At 45.3% G+C, this 21,586-nt stretch overlaps 1 protein-coding gene across 9 annotated transcripts in view; it reads right to left on the bottom strand.

Annotated features, from left to right (window-relative positions):
- The window catches only part of l3mbtl2 (L3MBTL histone methyl-lysine binding protein 2), a 116,048-nt gene that overhangs the window by 78,783 nt on the left and 15,679 nt on the right, over positions 1–21,586 (bottom strand). For all 9 annotated transcript variants that reach the window (XR_010958752.1, XR_010958754.1, XR_010958753.1 and 6 more), the window contains exons 6-10: positions 9,430–9,547; positions 8,408–8,542; positions 7,412–7,500; positions 5,175–5,406; positions 576–658 (exon numbers count right to left, since the gene is read on the bottom strand). Coding sequence is in view for 2 of the 9 variants with exons in the window: in XM_067974660.1 (XP_067830761.1) it covers positions 576–658; positions 5,175–5,406; positions 7,412–7,500; positions 8,408–8,542; positions 9,430–9,547 (657 nt within the window). In the remaining 7 variants the exon portion in view is untranslated. The remainder of the gene's footprint in view (positions 1–575; positions 659–5,174; positions 5,407–7,411; positions 7,501–8,407; positions 8,543–9,429; positions 9,548–21,586) is intronic.

Below are 21,586 nucleotides of genomic sequence, written 5' to 3'. Positions count from 1 at the left end.
CATGACAGGGGAGTTCTCCCAGTGCCCCGGCCAACATTTATCCCTCAACCTCCACCTGCAATACAGAGCGATTGGCCATTTATCTCATCTCTGTTTGTGGGACCTTGCGGTGCACAAATCGGCTGTGAAGGTTTTGGGATGTCCTAAGGAAGTGAGAGGTGAGATATAAACCCCAGTGTTTTTTCCCCTCCTTCTTACTTGCAGCAAGACCACTCTTGACCCAGCTGCCCTTACTCGTCCTCCTGACAAAGTTGTCCATTGTTGGCCTCCTGACAAAGCTGTCCACTTGTGGCCACACCACACTGGTAACAAAACAGTATTAGAACTCATCAGAAAGAAAAAACACAACTCACCATCAGTAGTAAATTGCCTTATATTTCTTTTTGGGTCTTTCCAGTAAGGAAATTGCAACTAATATGGGATATGGTAGTGTCGTGGTATTCTTAACTGCCCTCTGAAGAGCCCTCAGTTGGATCAAATAATTATTTATGCAACTAGGAATGAGCAGTAAATGCCGGCCTTACCAGCGACACCCACATCCCGAAAAAGAAGAAATGTTAAATATTGTCCTGTACCTTTTTGAAGAGATGGGGTACAGCATCACAGTAGATTTTCCTGAATGTTGGGTGTGAGCCTAAATCTCCTCTACCTGTTCCTTCTGCAGAAAGATGGTTAAAAATGTTAGTGTGAAGCCAACAGACCAGAAGAGGTTACAGGTTTCGATCCCCGTGTGACTAATGTCAGGTTGGCACTATACAATTCTGTCCCACTCACAGTAACAATAACACCTAAATGAAACAATCGATCATCATCATCTCCCTCCTTAAAACTTGGAATCAGATTTGACTTAACAAAATTATGGGTTCCACAGCCGCACTTACCGGTCTCGCTGTCGACGCACCCTTCTCTGTCAGTTCAAGAGTGATGACACTCTTTCACCTTCTTGGCCTCAAATTGGTGGTGTTCCCTCTGGTCTTCCTATCTACATTGCAATTATTCCTATTTATTCTCACTGTTTTTCAGCCTCCAATTTCAACATTTCTAGTTCAATGCTCTCTTTGTCTTTCTTCCGTAGCTAATTTCTTTGTCTGCCTCTTTTGATCTTGTTGACTTTTTTTTAAAAATAAAAACCTACTGTTTCTGTTCAATCCACGTTTAAATTTTGAATGGTTTTAACTCACCTTCACGCCATTGGCGCCAATCGGTATCCCAGGTAGCTGCCACCAATTGGGTTGGCACTAGATATTTTCTCAGGTTCAACGTGTGTGGTCTCTACTGTAAACAGACTCCAAGACCTATGATCGGGAGTTTATATAGCGCCTTTTACATAGTAAAATGTTCCATGGCGCGTCACAGGAGCGATTATCAAACAAAATTTGACACCGAGCCACAAACGGAGATATTAGGACTGGTGGCCAAAAGCTTGGTCAAAGAGCTAGGTTTTAAGGAGCGACTTAAAGAAGGAGAGAGGTAGAGAGACGGAGTGGATTAGGGAGGGAATTCCAAAGCTTAAGACCGAGGCAGCTGAAGGCACGGCCTCCAATGGTGGAGCAATGAAAGTCGGGGATGTGCAAGAGGCCAGAATTGGAGTAGCGCAGAGATCTCGGAGGGTTGTAGGGCTGGAGGAGGTTGAAGAGATAGGGAGGGGTGAGGCCATGAAGGGATTTGAAAACAAGGATGAGAATTTTAAAATCAAGGCACTGCCAGACCGGGAGCAAATGCAGGTCAGCGAGCATGGGTGAGTGGGACTGCTCAATATCTAGTCATAAAATAGCGTGACCCAGCAAGTCACAACAATGAGACTCCTCGCTGTGTGTACTCGTTACGGTCATCTCCCCTACGTGTTTCTATCTATCTTCTGGAAGGCAGAGCGGTTTAAATACTAGTGAGACTAGTCCAATTTGTTTTTGTTCATTCTTGGGATGTAGATGTCGCTGGCAATGCCAACATTTATTGCCCATCCTTAGTGGCCCTGGAGAAGGTGGTGGTGGGCCTTCTTCTTGAACCGCTGCAGTCCATGCGATGAAGGTACTCCCACAATGCTGTTTGGTTGGGAATTGTAAACCTAAGCTGGTTTATTTTGCTTAGACTGCATGAACAAACAGAGTACAAGTTTTCAGTGAAATTCAACCTAATCCCTATTGCTCCTTGTAACATCAATAATGGGCCAGATTTTGCCGTTATTAATGCGCAAATCGGCCAGCAACTTGTGAGAAGGACGAGGTACCCCGTGAATTGCGAATCGCCACAAGTCGATAGCCGATTTGCACCGTTCCACCATTAGCCTTGTGAAAACGACATCTCACGTTTAACCTCCCTGTGATTTTCATGAAGTTGCTGCATCTGCACATTAATTTCACCAAAGTTAAGATCTGGTAATTATCAGTGCAAGTACTCTTCTCGCTCTTAATCCAATCTTTATTTCTCTTTCTGTACCTGATCTAACATTGAATTCAGCCGCCTTCTCAATCCTTCCTCTGTTTATTTCTCAATCCTTTAACTTCATTGGTTAAGGAGATACACCGTTGTTCACCAAAGTCCCAGATGGCCCCGTTATCAGCTCGCACTTCCGGCAACATTGTGGGCAAAAAATTTTAAAACCTAAACGTCCAATTGTCCCGCCGCGAGATGTCCTGCCACAGGAAGATTTGGCCCAATAAATTATGCAAACTTAGCCCCTCATACAGGCCTATCTTCACTTTTAAAAGTCAACATTCATTGAACTGACTGGTTGTAATCTTCAGAAGAGCCTTCTCCCCAGATGGCTGTTTCTAAACTGCAACGTCTTGAAGACTGTTGGTATCCCATCTTTAACAGGAAGACGAACACTTCACCTCTGACCCAGCCATAGCTCTGTACCAGGGATTGGTCAGTTAGAATCATAGCATCATACAGCCATTCAGCCCATTGTGCCTGTGCTAGCTCTTTGAAAGGGCTGCCCAATTCGTCCAACTCCCCTGTTATTGTCCCATAGCCCTGTAAATTTTTTCTTCTCAAGAATTTATCCAATTTCCTTTTGAACGTTATTACTGAATCTGCATCCACCGCCCTTTCAGGCAGTGCGTTCCAGATCATAACAACTCACTGCGTACCATCTTCTGGGTGTGGGTCCCCAGCAACTACCTCCCACACAATATTTGCAGACCCAGACCTGCGGGCAAGTTGCCTGCTTCCAGGATTGCACAAACATAAAATCAGCCACTAAAAGATGAAGTCCAAGTCATCTTATCTTCCATTACGTACTCCCGCTGCTCTTGTAAAAGAAAAACTGCCTTGCTTCCTTTCAGCTCCTCCATGCAAAAGGAACTTGCCACATGGCAACTCATGGAGTTGAAATTCTATCCACGCTGCGATCACTCATCTCATTAGGCAGCCCTGGGATATATATAAAAAATGCTGGGTCCTACTCCCACTCCCAATTGCTACCCAGTGCCCCTTTCTGGAAGATACTTGACGTAGAGATCAAATAAGGACAGGATCTGGCTCAATTGTCAAATATCTCCTGGCGTTCACAAGTGAACGAGTGAGTGAGGCACTAAACGGCTACCTAGGCTTGTAGAGCTGTAACAGGGCAAGAGTCGCAGTTCAGAGAAGGGTAGCAACTCAGTCGAGATGGGGAACCAAAAGCAGGGATTCACATAGAATCGTTACTGCACAGGAGGCGGCCATTCGGCCCATCGAGTCCGTGCCGGCTCTCTGCAAGAGCAACCCAGCTAGTCCCATTCCCCCACCTTTTCCCCGTAGCCCTACAAATGTTTTTCCTTCAAGTATTTATCCAATTCCCTTATGAAAGCCATGATTGAATCTGCCTCCACCACCCTTTCAGGCAGTCCGTTCCATATTATAACCACACGCTGCGCAAAAAACGTTTTGCCTAAGGTTCTTTTGCGAATTACCTTAAATCTGTGTCCATGCTGGCTGAGAAACGAGCCACCCAAACTAATCCCACTTTCACCATGTGACTCTCGACCCTTCTGCCAGTGGGAACAGTTTCTTTCTATTTATTCTGTCCAGGCCCTTCATGATTTTGAACACCTCTATCAATTCTCCTCTGCTCCAAGGATAACAACCCCAGCTTCTCCAGTCTACCTGAAGTCCCTCATCCCTGGAACCATTCTAGTAAATCTTTTCAGCACCCCTCTCTAAGGCCTTCACATCCTTCCTAAAGTGCGGTGCCCTTTTATCTTAAAAGTTTTAAATTAGGACATGATCCCTCTGAAAATTACAACAGAAATTTGAAAGTTTGTTTATTTACAATAACTTAATTTTCCAAGGACATTATTTTCCAATTTGTGGTTTTAGAAGTTTTAAAACATGCAACACTCACTCATCAATATCTCAGAGCTATCAAACTTGAAGAGTCCAGGGCTTTGGCTAAGCTTGGGTCTTGTTTAAAAGGGGAGAGTATCATCTCCATCTGTGATGCTCCGAGTCTGTGGGGAATTACAAATCTTAATATTTTCCATTCAAAAGGCTGACTCGAGAGGCAACGGGATGTATTTCTGTAGAGCACGTGGACTGGGATCAATTAAAAAAAAGGCTCGTTGGCCACAAGAGACTTTTCACCTTCCTGCAAGTCCTTGTGTGTTGAAACTTATCTTAAAACATCTTAAAGCTCTATGGTTTAATCGGTGTGTTAGAGTTCTAACACATTACCTGTAACTGTCACTGGGCAGCATCATGTGCGCTTGTACAGAACAAGCAGGAACATGAGAACAGGAGGAGGCCATTCAGCCCTTCGAGCCTGTTCCGCCATTCAATTAGATCATGGCTGATCTGTATCTTAACTCCATCTACCCGTCTTGGTTCCGTAACCCTTAATATCCTTGCCGTACAAAAATCTATCAATCTCAGTTTTGACATTTTCAATTGACCCCCAGCCTCAACAGCTTTTTTGGGGTGGGGGGGGGGGGGGAAAAGAGAGAAAGTTCCAGATTTCCACTACCCTTTGCGTGAAGAAGTGCTTCCTGACATCACCCCCGAACGGCTTAGCTCTAATTTTAAGATTATGCCCCCTTGTTCTGGACTCTCCCACCAGAGGAAATAGTTTCTCTCTAACGACCCGATTAAATCCTTTAATCAGATCATCCCTTAATCTTCTATATTCGAGGGAATACGCAAGTCACAGTTCATCAACAAGAAGAGGTCCTACTGTAAACTCTCCAACTGCTCACCTGTGCGTTTCACTTTGTGACCCACCCGCTTGGACCATCCCACTGAATGGATGAGGGGACTCCACATGTGACACCAGAAATCGTCATCTTCCTCACAATCTTCATACAACAGCCTCAGGCGCCCGCCAATCACACTATCCACGACTGCCGTCCTCGTACGTGAGATCTGCGACTTATCAACGACTTCCACCCGCATTCCTGGCCGGAAAGGGTATTTCATGCTCTCCACCATCTGGGCAGGAAAAATAACAAATGTTTCTTCTCAAGTATGAACGTCAAATCAAAATAAAAGATGTCCTCCCACCCCATCTCTTTTGAAGGAGATGCCTCTTACTGGTACCAGTAGTTACCCAGTGGCCTTTCTTCACGTGAGAGTTTAAACATTGGCAGCCCATTCAACAGTAGAAGATGTCACAACCAAAACCAGATTCAGGCCTCATTCAACATTCACACACATGCACTTTCCAGCGGGGGTCATTAGATAGCAGGAACCCAGACTTAAATTTCCCTCCTCCCGCCACACGAGGCATTGAAGACAACTGTAGCACCCAAAATGCTGCTGCAGGTGAAATCAGCTAACTCAGCACAATGGGCCGAATGGCCTCCTTTTATGCTGTAACATCCTTTGATTCGATCAGTGATTAAAACTGGGATCCTTCTGGTCTGCATCACACCAAAAAAAATCCACATTTTGAAGCAATACGATTCTGAGGGTTGAAAAATGCCAAGTAACCAAAGATGGGTTATTTTCCAGCTTTACTCATCACCTAATAACTCTGTGCACCTTCCATCGCCAATGCTTCGGTGTTTAGCCCTCCCGCTGCATCCAATACTCTTTTGTCCTGTTGCAGCCCTTCCGTACCTGCCCTGTCTAGCTCTTTATCTATACAAAGATTGGATTTTTTTTTTTTTAGGACCAATTTCCTCTAGATACATTTCAAACAGTTTGGGATGAATAAAATTAGGAGTTTGAGAAAAATTTGACTTACTTTTTTTAAAAAAAACAAAAGATGGATAACAATGTAATTTTCTCCCTGTAGCATCCATTACCAGAGACAGCAGGCACCCTGTTCTCAGGCCTCTGCAGAGAACAGATACCATGTGGTTTCCTAGAGTAAGGCAGAGATGACTCTCCCTCGCTTCTTATGAAAACCACCAGCAGAAACCAGGTCCTTCACTAGAGGTGCTGAGATCAGAGCTCTCTCGCCAAGGGCAAACTGGGAGAAACAGCCTTTCAAGGCGGTTTACAAATAGCAAAATAGTACTGATCGCTCAGTGCAAAACACACCACCCTGGTAAATCAGCCTCCTTATGCAAAGGGAAGATTTACTTATTTCTGGAAACCATCCCGACAGCAACCTGGTAGAACAGCCAGTTAGTCTGCCAACGCACTGCACCTGGAGCTACTTCAAGATTATCCACATATGGAGTTTCTCACTGGAGTTGGAGTCATCTCAGGAGTCTGTGGATGAACGTGAGGAGAGTCCCTATTGGGAGGAGGGTAATGGTTTTAACAAAAGTGAGGGTCAAAAATTTTGTGTTTTTATTAATAATTCTCCTTCATAACTGACGCTCAAGAAAAGAAAAAAGTCTTCAGTGGCAGGAGGGCTCTGTGTCTTGCTCACATGGGTCATGGAGATGGTATAAATATTTATACCAAGTCCATAAAAAGCTACACGTGCCCCCTGCCCTCACTCGCTCAATATACCGAGCTACACAGATCAGGAAGGCTCTAGGTTCTTCTGTTGTTTGTCTGTGCCGAGTTAGCTGATTGTAGCCAGGACAGCAGCAGGGTTGCTTCAACGGGCCTCGTCGTCCTTGAGTTAGGGAGGGAAAATATCACTCAGGGCTCCTGTTACTGATCACTGTCGGGTGACCCCTGCTGGAAAGTGCATGGGTGTCCAGTGAGGACAAGACTGGGGTGGGGGTATGATGAGCCCAAACCCTTGGTCAAATCACTCAATGCCCAGGCTCACACATGAAGGATGGTCACTTGGTGAGGCACCGGACACTCATGGAATCAGACTCTAGACATTGTCCTCAGATAGCAATGAGAAGCAGGAACCCTCACTGATTGTTCCTCTCCCTGGCCCAGGTTCACTCCATTCCTAAGATAATAACTAACTCAGCAGAGACAAGGGATCAAGACTAGGACGTTCTTGGTTGGTCAGACGCCAATTAATTCTGCCAAGATGTATCCATGTACCCTGGGCTAGGCTGTAGATTGGTTCCCATACCTTATAATGGAAATCGACTGGCAGGGTCTTAGATCCAATTAGTTTTCTTAACAGATAGTCTCTCCAGTCAGTGGTCTTGTTTTGCACAGCTGCACAGAGAGCATCATGAATTAACACAAAATCACTTCACAACTGAATACTTTTCCATCAAGTCCTGAACACAACATCATGCAGTCTGTCCACACTCAAGTGTTAGTCCGTCCGTGATGGAGACTGGTCTATGGAACATAATGCCAATAAATTTGCTTCTGCAAGATCAGCAGTTGGAGCGGTGACTGAGAGGAAACCGGAGAACGAAGTGTTGGGACTATTCACTAATCACAAAAAGAAAACCCTCCACTTAGAAATACAGCAAATGAATTAGTGAGATATTAAAATTAATTTTATTCATTGCTAAACAACCTGCAATAAAACAATCCAAAGAGCCAGGGCAGAGGGACAGAGTTAAACTTGGTCAAATTTAGAGACTATAACTTGCATTTATTACACCCTTCTAGACTGTAACAGGGCTATTTACAGTTTACCAATCTTTCACATGCATTTAAGAAACAATTAGGTAGAAAAGTCCATTTATGAAGTGTTTTATCAACTAGATCATCAATTTTGTGTTGTTCCTCAGGCTGCTCAAACAGATGATTATTTTGGGGGGGGGGTTCATTTTTCTGCAACTTATACCCTAGAACAGTCCGCCTCCCCCGCCCCCGGTCCGTTCCCCCTCCGCCCTCCGCCTCCCCCCAAGCTATTCCCCCTCCTCCCAAGCTGCTCCCCTCGTGAAGGGGCAGCAAGGTGACCCCCTTCCACATTTTCTCCAATTCTGCCCATTAGCTAACCATTTGGAGGTGACGTATGAAAACAGCTGGGTCAATGGTCACATGTTTCTCCTTCACTTCCTTCGTAGGGTTGCACCTCACCTTCCTCAAACAGCACAGGATCAGGGAGGAGTTACGATATAATACTACATTAAAGAAAATTGTGGCGCGTGCTCCAAGAACTTACTCTGAGGCGGCACGAGAGGTTTACCAATTGTTGCGCACCAGCCAATTGGATGGACATCTACAGTTCCCAGATTATACCAAAAATCCTGTTGGGAGTTATCTTCAAATCCTTCATATCTCAGCAATGACTTGTATCCTAGAGGAGGGGAATACAAAAAAGGAAAAAACAAACATTTTAAAAAAAAATTCTCAAAAAAAAAGCAACTGTGATCAAATCGTGAGACTCTTCAAAAAAAAGTTTAAAATGCCATTTTTACTGGTCGACATCCCTGTGTGTTGTACACAGGTAGATATAATCTTCAGGTGAAGCAGGGCTCGAGGGCGGGCGATAAATCTGACCAGGGCTTGCAGATGTAATTCAGTCCCCATTTTAAAATCATGCATTTTGTCCGTGTTTTTATATATTTCTATTAGAAGTATCTATGTCCGCAAGGATAATGCGAACAGCCTATGTAAACTCGTCACACTGCAATTACACCCTCCTGCCAGTAGTGGCGCTGCAGCAAAAGTATGAATCCAGAACTTGGGTCTCCATAAACGACACTCTAGTGGTGGGAGGGCAGCCCATAATGGCACTACCTTTGACTTTCCCTTTCTCACCTTTTTATGCATTATATATACCTTTTTTTTAAAAAAAAGATGCAATTTACTTTCTTCCTCTTCATGGCACAGTCACCCGCCCTCCTAATTTTTCCTCACTTACTGGGAATGACCTCACTCCCTGTGATGCTCCTGGCAAAGATCAGATGCACTCTGCATCCGAATGCACATCCTACCACCCTACGGAACGATCCAACAGAAAGCACGCATCGGCGATAGGCTCAGAAATTACCCGTCTGAACAGCTGAAGAGGAGTGCTCAACCAAATGACAAAGCCAAGTAGCAGACCCAATACGGATAGGTCAGTGCGAATTTGTATCGGGGCTGGGGATCTAAATGCCACTGCTGTGGGTTGCAGAATCCAGTACACCGTGTGACGCTGCCGTTAGCTGTTCTAAGTGGGATGAAGCCAACGGGACCTACCTGCTAACGTGATGACATATGCAATCCAGTAGACTTTGTTAGGAAGGTTACAGTCATGGTTCAATACTTCCACCTTCATCCCTTCCAGAACATCTTCCCACTGGTCAAATAGTGGAACCTATATAGGAAACACCAGATATACATTAGCCATTTTTAAGACGAGATTTCTGCCCTTAAAATGATCATTTTGCCTCTGTGGTAGCACTCTTGTCTTGGGCTCAAAAGATTCAAGTTCCACTCCAGTCTTGAGCACACAATCGCGGCTGACACATCAGTGCAGTACCGAGGGAGAGCTGCATTGTCGGAGGTTTCTTAGAATGATACAGCACAGATGGAGGCCATTTGGCCCATCGTGCCTGTGCCGGCTCTTTGAAAGAGCCATCCAGTTAGTCCCACTCCCCTGCTCTGTCCCCATAGCCCTGCAAATTTTTTCCCCTTCAAGTATTTATCCAATTCCCTTTTGAAAGTTACTATTGAATCTGCTTCCACCGCCCTTTCAGGTAGTGCATTCCAGATCATAGAAAGGTTGCAGCACGGAAGGAGGCCGTTTGGCCCATCAAGTCAGTGCCGGCTCTATGCAAGAGCAATCCAGCTAGTCCCACTCCCCTGCCCTATCCCTGTAGCCTGCAAATTGTTTCCTTTCAAGTACTTATTCAGTTCTCTTTTGAAGGCCATGATTGAATCTGCCTCCACCACCCCCTCGGGCAGCGCATTCCAGATCCTAACCACTCGCTGTGTAAAAAAAAAAAAAGTTTTTCCTCATGTCACCTTTGTTTCTTTTACCAATCACCTTAAATCTATGTCCTCTGGTTCTTGACCCTTCCACCAATGGAAACAGTTTCTCTCTATTTACTCTGTCTAGACTCTTCATGATTTTGAATAACTATCAAATCTCCTCACAACCGTCTCTGTTCCAAGGAGAACAACCCCAGCTTCTCCAGTCTATCCAAGTAACTAAAGCCCCTCATCCCTGGAATCATTCTAGTAAATCTCTTCTGCACCCTCTCTAAGGCCTTCACATCTTTCCTAAAGTGCGGTGCCCAGAACTGGACACAATACTCCAGTTGTGGCCAAACCAGTGTTTTATAAAAGGTTCATCATGACTTCCATACTTATGTACTCCATGCCTCTATTTATAAAGCCAAGGATCCCGTATGCTTTTTTAACTGCTTTCTCAACCTGCCCTGCCACCTTCAATGATTTGTGCACATATAGCCCCAGATCTCTCTGTTCCTGTACCCCTTTTAGAGTTGTGCCCTCTAGTTTATATTGCCTCTCCTCGTTCTTCCTACCAAAATGTATCAATTTGCATTTTTCTACATTAAATTTCACTTGCCACATGTCCGCCCATGCCACCAGCCTGTCTATATCCTCTTGAAGTCAATCACCATCCTCCTCACTTCACTTCCAAATTTTATGTCATCTGCAAATTTGGAAATTGTGCCCTGTACACCCAAGTCCAAGTCATTACTATATATCAAGAAAATCAGTAGTCCCAGCACCGACCCCTGGAGAACACCACTGTACACCTCCCTCCAGTCCGAAAAACAACCCTTCATCACTACACTCTGTTTCCTGTTACTTAGCCAATTCTGTATCCATGTAGCTACTGCCCCCTTTATTCCATGGGCCACAATCTTGATGATAAGCCTACCATGAGGCACTTTATCAAATGCCTTTGAAAGTCCATATACACCACATCAGCTGCATTGCCCTCATCCACCCTCTGTGCTACCTCATCAAAAAATTATCAAGTTAGTTAAACATGATTTGCCTTTAACAAATCCATGCTGGCTTTCCCTAATCAATGCACAGACATCCAAGTGACTGTTAATTCTGTCCCGGATTATCATTTCTAAAAGTTTCCCCACCACTGAAGTTAAACTGACTGGCCTATAGTTGCTGGGTTTATCCTTACTCCTTTTTTTTGAAGAAAGGTGTAACATTTGCAATTCTCCAGTCCTCTGGCACCACCCCCCCCCTATCTACAGATAAGAGGTAGGAGTAGGAGTAGGAGTAGGCCATTTGGCCCTTCGAGCCTGCTCCCCCAGGATGTTTGGAAGTTATGGCCAGTACCTCCACAATTTCCACCCTTACTTCCCTCAGCAACCAAGGATGCATCCCATCCGGACCGGGTGACTTATCCACTTTAAGTACAGCCAGCCTTTCAAGTACCTCCTCTATCAATTTTTAGCCCATCCAGTATCTCAACTATATCTTCCTTCACTGAGACTCTGGCACCATCTTCTTCCTTGGTAAAGTCAGATGCAAAGTACTCATTTAGTACCTCGGCCATCTCCTCTGCCTCCATGAGTAGATCTCCTTCATGGTCCCGAATCGGCCCCACCCCTCCTCTTACTACCCGTTTACATGCCTGTAGAAGACCTTTGGATTCCCTTTTATGTTGGCTGCCAGTCTATTCTCATACTCTCTCTTTGTCCCTCTTACTTCCTTTTTCACTTCCCCTCTGTACTTTCTATATTCTGCCTGGATCTCACTTGTGATATCAACCTGGCATCTGTCACACGCCCTTTTTTTCCATTTCATCTTCTCACTATCTCTGATCATCCAGGGAGCTCTGGCTTTAGTTGCCCTACCTTTCTCCTGCGTGGGAATGTACCTAGACTGTACCCGAACCATCTCCTCCTCAAAGGCCACCCACTGTTCAATTACAGTTTTGCCTGCCAATCTTTGATTCCAATTTACCCAGGCCGGATCTGGTCTCATCCCATTAAAATTGGCCCTCCTCCAATTGAATATTTTTACTGTGTCCGTGTCGTTTTCCATAGCTATTCTAAACCTTGTGATACTATGATCACTGTTCCCTAAATGCTCCCCCACTGACACTTGCTCCACTTGGCCCACCTCATTTTCTAGAACCAAGTCCAGCAATGCCTCCTTCCTCATTGGGCCGAAAATGTACTGGTTAAGAAAGTTATCCTGAACACATTTCAAAAATTCCTCCCCCTCTTTGCCCTTTATATTATTATTGTTATCCCAGGCTATATTAGGATAGTTGAAGTCCCCAGTTATCACTACTCTATGGCTTTTGTATCTCTCTGTAATTTCCCTGCAAATTTGCTCCTCTATATTCTTCTCACTAGTTGGTGGCCTATAGAATACACCCAGTAGTGTAATGGCACCTCTATTATTTCTTAACTCTAACCAAATAGATTCGGTCCTTGACCCCTCCAGGACATCCTCTCTCTCCAGCACTGCAATATTCTCCTTAATCAATGCTGCCACCCCCCCCCCCCCCACCGGCCTCCTTTCTTCCCTATCTTTCCTGAACACTTTGTATCCAGGAATATTTAGTCCCCAATCCTGCCCTTTTTTGAGCCAGGTCTCAGTTATCGCCACGACATCATATTCCCATGTGGCTATTTGCACCTGCAGCTCACCGACCTTGTTTACCACGCTTCATGCGTTTACACACATGCACTGCAAACCAGTCTTAGACTTTCTTGTACTCTCTCAGTCTGATCATAACAACTTGCTGTGTGAAAAAATGTTTCCTCACGTTGCCTCTGGTTCTTCTGCCAATCATCTTCATTCTGTGTCCTCTGGTTACCGACCCTTCTGCCAGTGGAAAGTTTCTCCTTATTTACTCAATCAAAACCCTTCATGATTTTGAACCCCTCTATCAAATCTCCTCTTAACCTTCTCTGCTCTGAGAACAACCCCAGCTTCTCCAATCTCTCCACATAACTGAAGTCCCTCATCCCTGGTACCATTCTAGTAAATCTCTTCTACACCCTCTCCTAAAATGTGGTGCCCAGAATTGAAACAATACTCCAGCTGAGACCTAACCAGTGTTTTATAAAGGTTTGGCAGAACTTCCTTGCTTTTGTACTCTTATGGGCTCGATTTTTAAATTAAAAAACAGGTGGGTTGGGGGGCGGGGCATTGAAAATTGCCACCATTTCAGACCTACCCCCCAACCATCTCATTACAGGGGCAGGATAAGGGGGTGGGTGACCAACCCGCTCCCAGGAGGCGGGTCGGGCCTTAAAACCTTTCAAGGAGGCTTCAGGCCTCCATTTTTCACTAATTCCCGATTGCTACCCTGGGGGACCGAGATTCCCTGGCCTTCTGTTTTACGCCTCGTGAAAGGAGGCGAGAAGTGCCGAGACTAACAGGTAGGTGCCTAGAAAGGCACAGCTTGTGGGCCCAGAGGAGCAGGAGTGCTGCCCCCAGGCCCAACAAGCCTACCTGCATTGCTCCCCAACGCCCCCCCAATCGCAGATGCTCCGACCCCGACCCTCCCCAACGATCTCGGACCCCCTATCCCGTGACTGACCCCCAATCGCATCCCCCATGACTCACGACCGCCGTGTCCACCATGCCCCCCTCACCATCCATGCAAACAAAGACTTACCTGAAGACATCCTCTCCCAGCCTGTCAATCAGCCGGTCCATCGGACGGGAAACCGACAAAAAAATAATAAAAGGCGTCCTTACGTCAAAATCGTACGGACATCCAGGAAACCCGTACTAATGACCTCAAATTGTTCCCCCAGCCCCTTCCAGGCTCCATTTTAAAATTGAGCCCTATGCTTCTACTAATAAAGCCCAGGATCCCATATGCTTTTCTTTAAAAAAAAACACAGCCTTCTCGACTTGTCCTCCCACCTTCAAAGATTTGTGCACATAAACCCCCAGGTCTCTCTGTTCCTGGACCCCCTTTAAAATTGTACCATTTAGTTTATATTGCCTCTCCTCATTCTTCCTACCAAAATGTATCACTTCACACTTCTCTGCATCAAATTTCATCTGCCATGTGTCTGCCCATTTCACCAGTCTGTCTACGTCCTTTGGTGCCGTCTTTCAGAGGAGACGTTAAACTCAGCCCACATCGGTCTGTTCAGGTGGAAGCAAGAGGTTCCATGGCAGTGTAAGCACAGAAAGACTTCCTGGTGTCCTGGCCAACATTCATTCCTCAATCACCTCGACTAAAACAGATGAATTGGTCATTCACCTCATTTGCCAGTGGTGGCACATCGCTGTGCCGATTGGCCACCATGTTTTCTGAAAACAGCGACTGCACTTCAAAAGTAATTAATTGGCGAGGAAATGCTTTGGGACATCCCGAGTACACCAAAAGGTGCTATATAAATAAGAAAGAACTTGCATTTATATAGCGCCCTTAACGACCTCAGGACGTTGCAAAGTGATTTAGAAACATAGAAAATGGGAGCAGGAGTAGGCCATTCGAGCCTGCTCCGCCATCCAATATGATCATGGCTGATCCTCTCTCTCTCAATACCATATTCCCGTTCTCTCCCCATACCCCTTGATGCCTTTACAGCCAATGAAGTACTTTTGAAATGTAGTCGCTACTGTGATGTAGGAAACACGGCAGCCAATTTGCGCACAGCAAGATCCCAATATGATAATGACCTGACCAGATAATCTGTGCCCCAGTCTCTGCAGTGGAACTCGAACCCACAACCTTCAGGCTCAGAGGCGAGAATGCTACCCACTGGACCACAGCTGACACTTGAAAAGGTAAGTTTTTTTTTAAAATGAAATGTTGATGATTTAATCCAAATTTGAAGCAGTTTTATCCAGATTGTTCTTAATGCACCGCAGTTCTAATTTTTAAACCATTCTTCTGGAAGTAAAATTGAGAACGACAATCCCCGTCTTCTCTTTTTTCTTGTAACTTTCGACTCCATCATTATGACATAGCAACAGGAGAAGAGCATCAGCCCATCTAGACCAGAGATTCTCAAACTTTGTTTTCAGATCCCCCAAATACTGAACTATTTCTAGGAAACCCCATTCCAACTTCCGAAAGACATTCAAAAGCAAAATATTGCGGATTCTGGAAATCTGAAATGAAAACTTTTTCCAGTTCTGATGAAGGGTCATCGACCTAGGAACATAGGAACAGGAGTAGGCCATTCAGCCCCTCGAGCCTGCTCCGCCATTTGATAAGATCATGGCTGATCTGTGAGCTAACTCCATATACCTGCCTTTGGCCCATATCCCTTAATACCTTTGGTTGCCAAAAAGCTATCGATCTCAGATTTAAATTTAGCAATTGAGCTAGTATCAATTGCCGTTTGCGGAAGAGAGTTCCAAACTTCTACCAACCTTTGTGTGTAGAAATGTTTTCTAATCTCACTCCCGAAAGGTCTGGCTCTAATTTTTAGACTGTGCCCTCTACTCCTAAAATCCCCAACCAGTGGAAATAGTTTCTCTCTATCCACCCTATCCGTTCCCCTCAATATCTTATAAACTTCGATCAGATCACCCCTTAACCTTCGAAACTCCAGAGAATACAACCCCAATTTGTGTAATCTCTCCTTGTAACTTAACCCTTGAAGTCTGGGTATCATTCTAATAAACCTACGCTGCACTCCCTCCAAGACCAATATGTCCTTCCGAAGGTGCGGTGCCCAGAACTGCTCACAGTACTCCAGGTGCGGTCTAACTAGGGTCTAACCTGAAACATTAACTCTGTTTCTTTCTCCACGGATGCTGCCCTACATGCTGAGTATTTCCAGCATTTTCTGGTTTTATTCCGAAAGACAATGTCAGCTTCTGAAAAAAAACTTAATACTGCATTAAAAATATTATTATTAGTGCAGAGAAACAAAAATAACTGTGTAGCACCTTTAACATAGTTAATGCAGCCAAGGTGCTTCACAGAGCCAAAATAGGGCACTGAACAGTAGGGAGAGAAGCATTAGGGGAGATAAAGACATGCACATGGCGTTAGGGAAGCTTTTAAATGCAGTAAATATTGAATACTGAACTCTTGAAACACTGGGCTTAGATACGCAGGTATTCCAGGACCTAGATGGGCAGAAATCTGACAACTATGTGGACCCTCCCCACTAGGATCCCCTCATGGGACTCGTTGGGCTCCACGGACACCAGCCCACAGTTTGAAAACCCAGGAGCTTACCTGCACATTATACCCTCTCCAAAGCCTTGACATCCTTCCTAAACAGTGTGGTGCCCAGAATTAGACACAGTACTCTAGTTGAGATCTAACCAGTGATTTAGAAAGGTTTACCATAACTTCCTTGCTTTTGTACTCTATGCCTCTTTGTTATAAAGCCAAGGATCCCCTATGCTTTTTTAGCCACTTTAGCAACTTGTCCTGCTATCTTCAAAGATTTGTTTATATGTGTTCGGACCCCCAGGTCTCCCTGTTCCTGCACTCCCTTTAAATTTGTAACATTCACAACCCCTCAGATAATGAAGCAGTCCGTGCCCGCATGCAGCACGACCTGGACAACATCCAGGCTTGGGCTGATAAGTGGCAAGGAACATTCACGCCAGACAAGTGCCAGGCAATGATCATCTCCAATAAGAGAACGTCTAACACCTCCCCTTCACATTCAACGGCATTACCATCACCGAAACCCCCACCATCAACGTCCTGGGGGTCACCATCGACTAGAAACTTAACTAAACCAGCCACATAAATACTGTGGCTACAAGAGCAGGTCAGAGGCTGGGTATTCTGCAGCGAGTGACTCACCTCCTGACTCCCCAAAGCCTTTCCACCATCTACAAGGCACAAGTCAGGAGTGTGATGGAATACTCTCCACTTGCCTGGATGAGCGCAGCTCCATCAACACTCGAGAAGCTCCACACCATCCAGGACAAAGCAGCCTGCTTGATTGGCACCCCGTCCACTACCCTAAACATTCACTCCCTTCAACACCGGCGCACTGTGGCTGCAGTGTGTGCCATCCACAGGATGCACTGCAGCAACTTGCCAAGGCTTCTTCAACAGCACCTCCCAAACCAGTGACCTCTGCCACCTAGAAGGACAAGAGCAGCAGGCACATGGGAACAACACCTCCTGCACGTTACCCTCCGAGTCACACACCATCCCGCCTTGGAAATATATCGCCGTTCCTTCATCGTCGCTGGATCAAAATCCTGGAACTCCCTTCCTAACAGCACTGTGGAAGAACCTTCACCACACGGACTGCAGCGGTTCAAGAAGGCGGCTCACCACCACCTTCTCAAGGGAAATCAAGGATGGGCAATAAATGCCGGCCTAGCCAGCGACGCCCACATCCCACGAACGAATAAAAAAAAATTGGTTTATATTGCCGCTCCTCACTTCTCCTTCCAAAATGCATCACTTCACATTTCACTGCATTAAATTTAATCTGCCATGTTTCTGCCCATTTCACCTGTCTATGTCCTCCTGAAGTCTGTTACTAACCTCCTCAATGTTTACTTTATTTCCAAGATTTGTGTCATTTGTAAACTTTGAAATTATGACCTCTATACCCAAGTCCAGATTATTAATATATATCAAAAGAGGAGTGGTCCTAATACAGGCCCCTGGGGAACACCACAGTATACTTCCCTCCAGTCTGAAAAACAACCGTTCACTATTACTTTCTGCTTTCTGACTCGCAGCCAATTTCATATCCTGCTGTCACTGCCCATTTAATCGCATGGGCTTCAATTTTGCTAACAAGTCTATCATGTGGCACTTCATCAAACGCCTTCTGAAAGTCCATGTACACAACATCAACCGCGCTACCTTCAACAAACCTCTCTGTTATTTTATTGAAGAACTCAATCAAGTTTGTCAGACACTATTTCTCTTTAACAAATCCATGTTGGCTACCATTTATTAATCCATGTTCTTCCAAGTGACTATAAATTCCGTCCTGGATTATTGTCTCTAACTGTCACCACAAATATTAGACTGATTGGCCTGTAGTTACCTGGTTTATCCCTCTCCCCATTTTTGAACAGGGGTGAAACATTTGCAACCCTCCAGTCCTCTGGCACCACTCCCATAGCCAAGGAGGACTGAAAGATTGTGGCCAAAGACTCCGCTATTTCCAATCTTTCCTCAACAACCTGAGATGCATCCCATCCGGATTGGGTGACTTTACTACTTTGAGCTCTGCCAACCATTTAAGTACCTCCTCTTTATCTATTTTTATCCTATCCAATTCCTTTAACCCATCCTTCTTTACTGTGACATTGGCAGCATCCTCTTCTTTAGTGAAGACTGATGCAATCTACAAATTTAATCACCTCTGAACTAATTCCAGTCTCCAAGTCATTTATAAAAATTATAAATAGCAGTGGTCCCAATGCCTATCCCTGAGGCACATCACCAGCAACCAACTCCCAGCCTGTTTACTTCTACCCAAAGCTTTCTTTCAATTAACCGATTCAACACATTTCTCTCTATCCCACCAGCTTGAACCTTGTGCAGTAGTCTTTTATATGGGCCGGTGTCAAAACACCTTTTTAAAATCAAAGTAAATAATAGCTCCCATTTCAATCTGATCTACAAAGTTGATAACTTCATCAAATGCCATGATCCATTCCTAAAATTATGCTGCCCGTCTCTCATTAAACTACGGCCCTCAAGGTAGTTCATTATGCTGTCCCTCAGCAATTTTTTCCAGGCAGTTTTGCCATAGTCCTGACGAAAGCAAAACTCCCCCATGATCACAACTCTGAACCTAGAACTCACATTTCCCAGGAGAAGTTGTTCGATACCAATCAGGAATGGGAACTCTCTTCATCTCCCTAACCTGGGGTGTTTGTACACAATTGTGGCACCCGAACTGCTGCTCCGGCTGAGATCAACTGTGGCCTTCTGCTGTTCACCACCGCATCAAATGAGCCATTGGCTTCAGTCAGTAGCACTCCGACTCACTCAGGAGGTCCTGGGGTACAAGCCCCACTCTAGGACTTGGGCATATAATCTAATCTCACACCCCAGTGCAGTACTGAGGGAGTGCTGCACTGTCAGAGGTGCCATTCTTCAGATGAGAGGCTTAACCGAAGCCCCATAACGAGGACGTTAAAGATCCTGCAACGCTCTTCAAAAAGAATAGGGAGTTCTCCTGGTGTTCTGGCTAACGTTCTCCCCTCAGCCCGACATCAGCAAAAAAAACACAGATCCATGGGTCATTCATTTTATTCCGTTTGTGGGATTTTGCAGTTGCCTACATAACAACAGTGACTGCACTTCAGGAAGGAACTTTGTGTGTAAAGTTTGTGTGTAGTGTGTAACTTTGAGACACGATCAGATGCTTTATAAATGCAAGTCTTTCTTTGTTTCATTCACCCACTAATTAAATCAGCAGAGAACCAGGCTTTTTTAAAAAAAAGTGTACTGTATATTTGCTGCCCTTTGAGTTCTCCCTGCATCACTGGACCAGCCATATAAATACTGTGGCTACAAGAGCAGGTCAGAGGCTGGGTATTCTGCAGCGAGTGACTCACCTCCCGACTCCCCAAAGACTTTCCACCATCTACAAGGCACAAGTCAGGAGTGTGATGGAATACTCTCCACTTGCCTCAAATGCAGCTCCAACAACACTCAAGAAGCTCGACACCATCCAGGACAAAGCAGCCCGCTTAATTGGCACCCCGTCCACCACCGTAAACATTCACTCCCTTCACCACCGGCGCACTGTAGCTGCAGTGTGTACCATCCACAGGATGCACTGCAGCAACTCGCCAAGGCTTCTTCGACAGCACCTCCCAAACCCGCGACCTCTACCACCTAGAAGGACAAGAGCAGCAAGCACATGGGAACAACACCACCTGCACGTTCCCCTCCAAGTCACACACCGTCCCGACTTGGAAATATATCGCCGTTCCTGCATCGTCGCTGGGTCAAAATCCTGGAACTCCCTTCCTAACAGCACTGTGGGAGAACCTTCACCACACGGACTGCAGCGGTTCAAGAAGGCGGCTCACCACCACCTTCTCGAGGGGCAATTAGAGATGGGCAATAAATGCCGGCCTCGCCAACGACGCCCACATCCCATGAACGAATTTTTAAAAAAGGGTAATTAGACAAAATGTTCCAAGGCCTCGGCCAACTTCACTCTTGCTGTAGGTGTTAAAGGATCCAGAATGTGGCATTGATTGGCTATGATTATTTCCCCTCCATTTCAGCCCATATTCTTTTCACGTCTCAAATTTTGTTGAGAATACATTACAGGTAGAGGCAATCATCTACTCCCATAACAGATTATCACCAGCGAAGTCAACTGCATGAACCCACTGGAGCACTGAGTGCAGTGACAAATCTTTTTAAATGATATACTCAGTCACAGAAGATTCTTCGCACAATAAGAACATAAGAAATAGGAGCAGGAGTAGGCCATTCGGCCCTTCAAGCCTGCTCCGCCATTCAATATGATCATGGCTGATCCTCTATCTCAATACCATATTCCCGCGCACTCCCCATACCCCTTGACACCCAGGTCCCCTTGTACATCAACATTTCCCAATCCATCACCATTTAAATAATACTCTGCCTTTCTGTTTTTCCTTCCGAAGTGGATAACTTCACATTTATCCACATTATACTGATCTGCCATGTTCTTGCCCACTCACTCAACTTGTCTAAATCACCATGAAGCCTCTTTGCATCCTCCTCACAACTCACGATCCCATCTAGTTTTGTGTCATCAGCAAACTTGGAAATATTACATTTGGTTCCCTCATCCAAATCATTGATATATATTGTGAATAGCTGGGGCCCAAGCACTGATCCCTGCGGTACCCCACTAGTCACTGCCTGCTATCCCAAAAAAGACCCATTTATTCCTACTCTCTGTTTCCTGTCTGTTAACCAATTTTCAATCCATGCCAGTATATAGGCAGGACTAAGAAACAGGTGCTGCTGAGGGAGTTTGAGCAGCTAGGGACTAAATTAAGAAGCAGAACCACAAAAGGTGATAATCTCTGGATTATTACCTGAGCCACGAGCAAATTGGCACAGGGTAAATCAGATCAGAGAGATGAATGCGTGGCTCAAAGATTGGTGCTGGAGAAGTGGGATTCGATTCATGGGGCACTGGCACCAGTACTGGGGAAAGAGGGAGCTGTTCCGTTGGGACGGGCTTCACCTGAACCATGCTGGGACCAGTGTTCTGGCGAACTGAATAACTAGGGCGGTAGAGAGGGCTTTAAACTAAATAGAGGGGGGGGGGGAAAAAGAGGGCTCAGGTGGGGCGAAGTTTAGAAAAGACAAGGAAGTAGTTCTGGAAAGTGATGGGGGTAATGATAAACAGAGTGTGTCAGGAAGGGACAAAGCGTACAAATATCATAGTGCACTCGCAAATGGGACCGGGGTGGGAAAAAATGGTAAAAAGACAAAATTAAAGGTTTTTTATCTGAATGCGTGCAG

Source organism: Heptranchias perlo, chromosome 40 (assembly GCF_035084215.1).
Source record: "Heptranchias perlo isolate sHepPer1 chromosome 40, sHepPer1.hap1, whole genome shotgun sequence".
In the NCBI taxonomy this organism is placed as follows: Eukaryota; Metazoa; Chordata; class Chondrichthyes; order Hexanchiformes; family Hexanchidae; genus Heptranchias; species Heptranchias perlo.
Note: the sequence above shows the minus strand (reverse complement) of the source record. Positions and strands in the feature narration are given on the sequence as shown.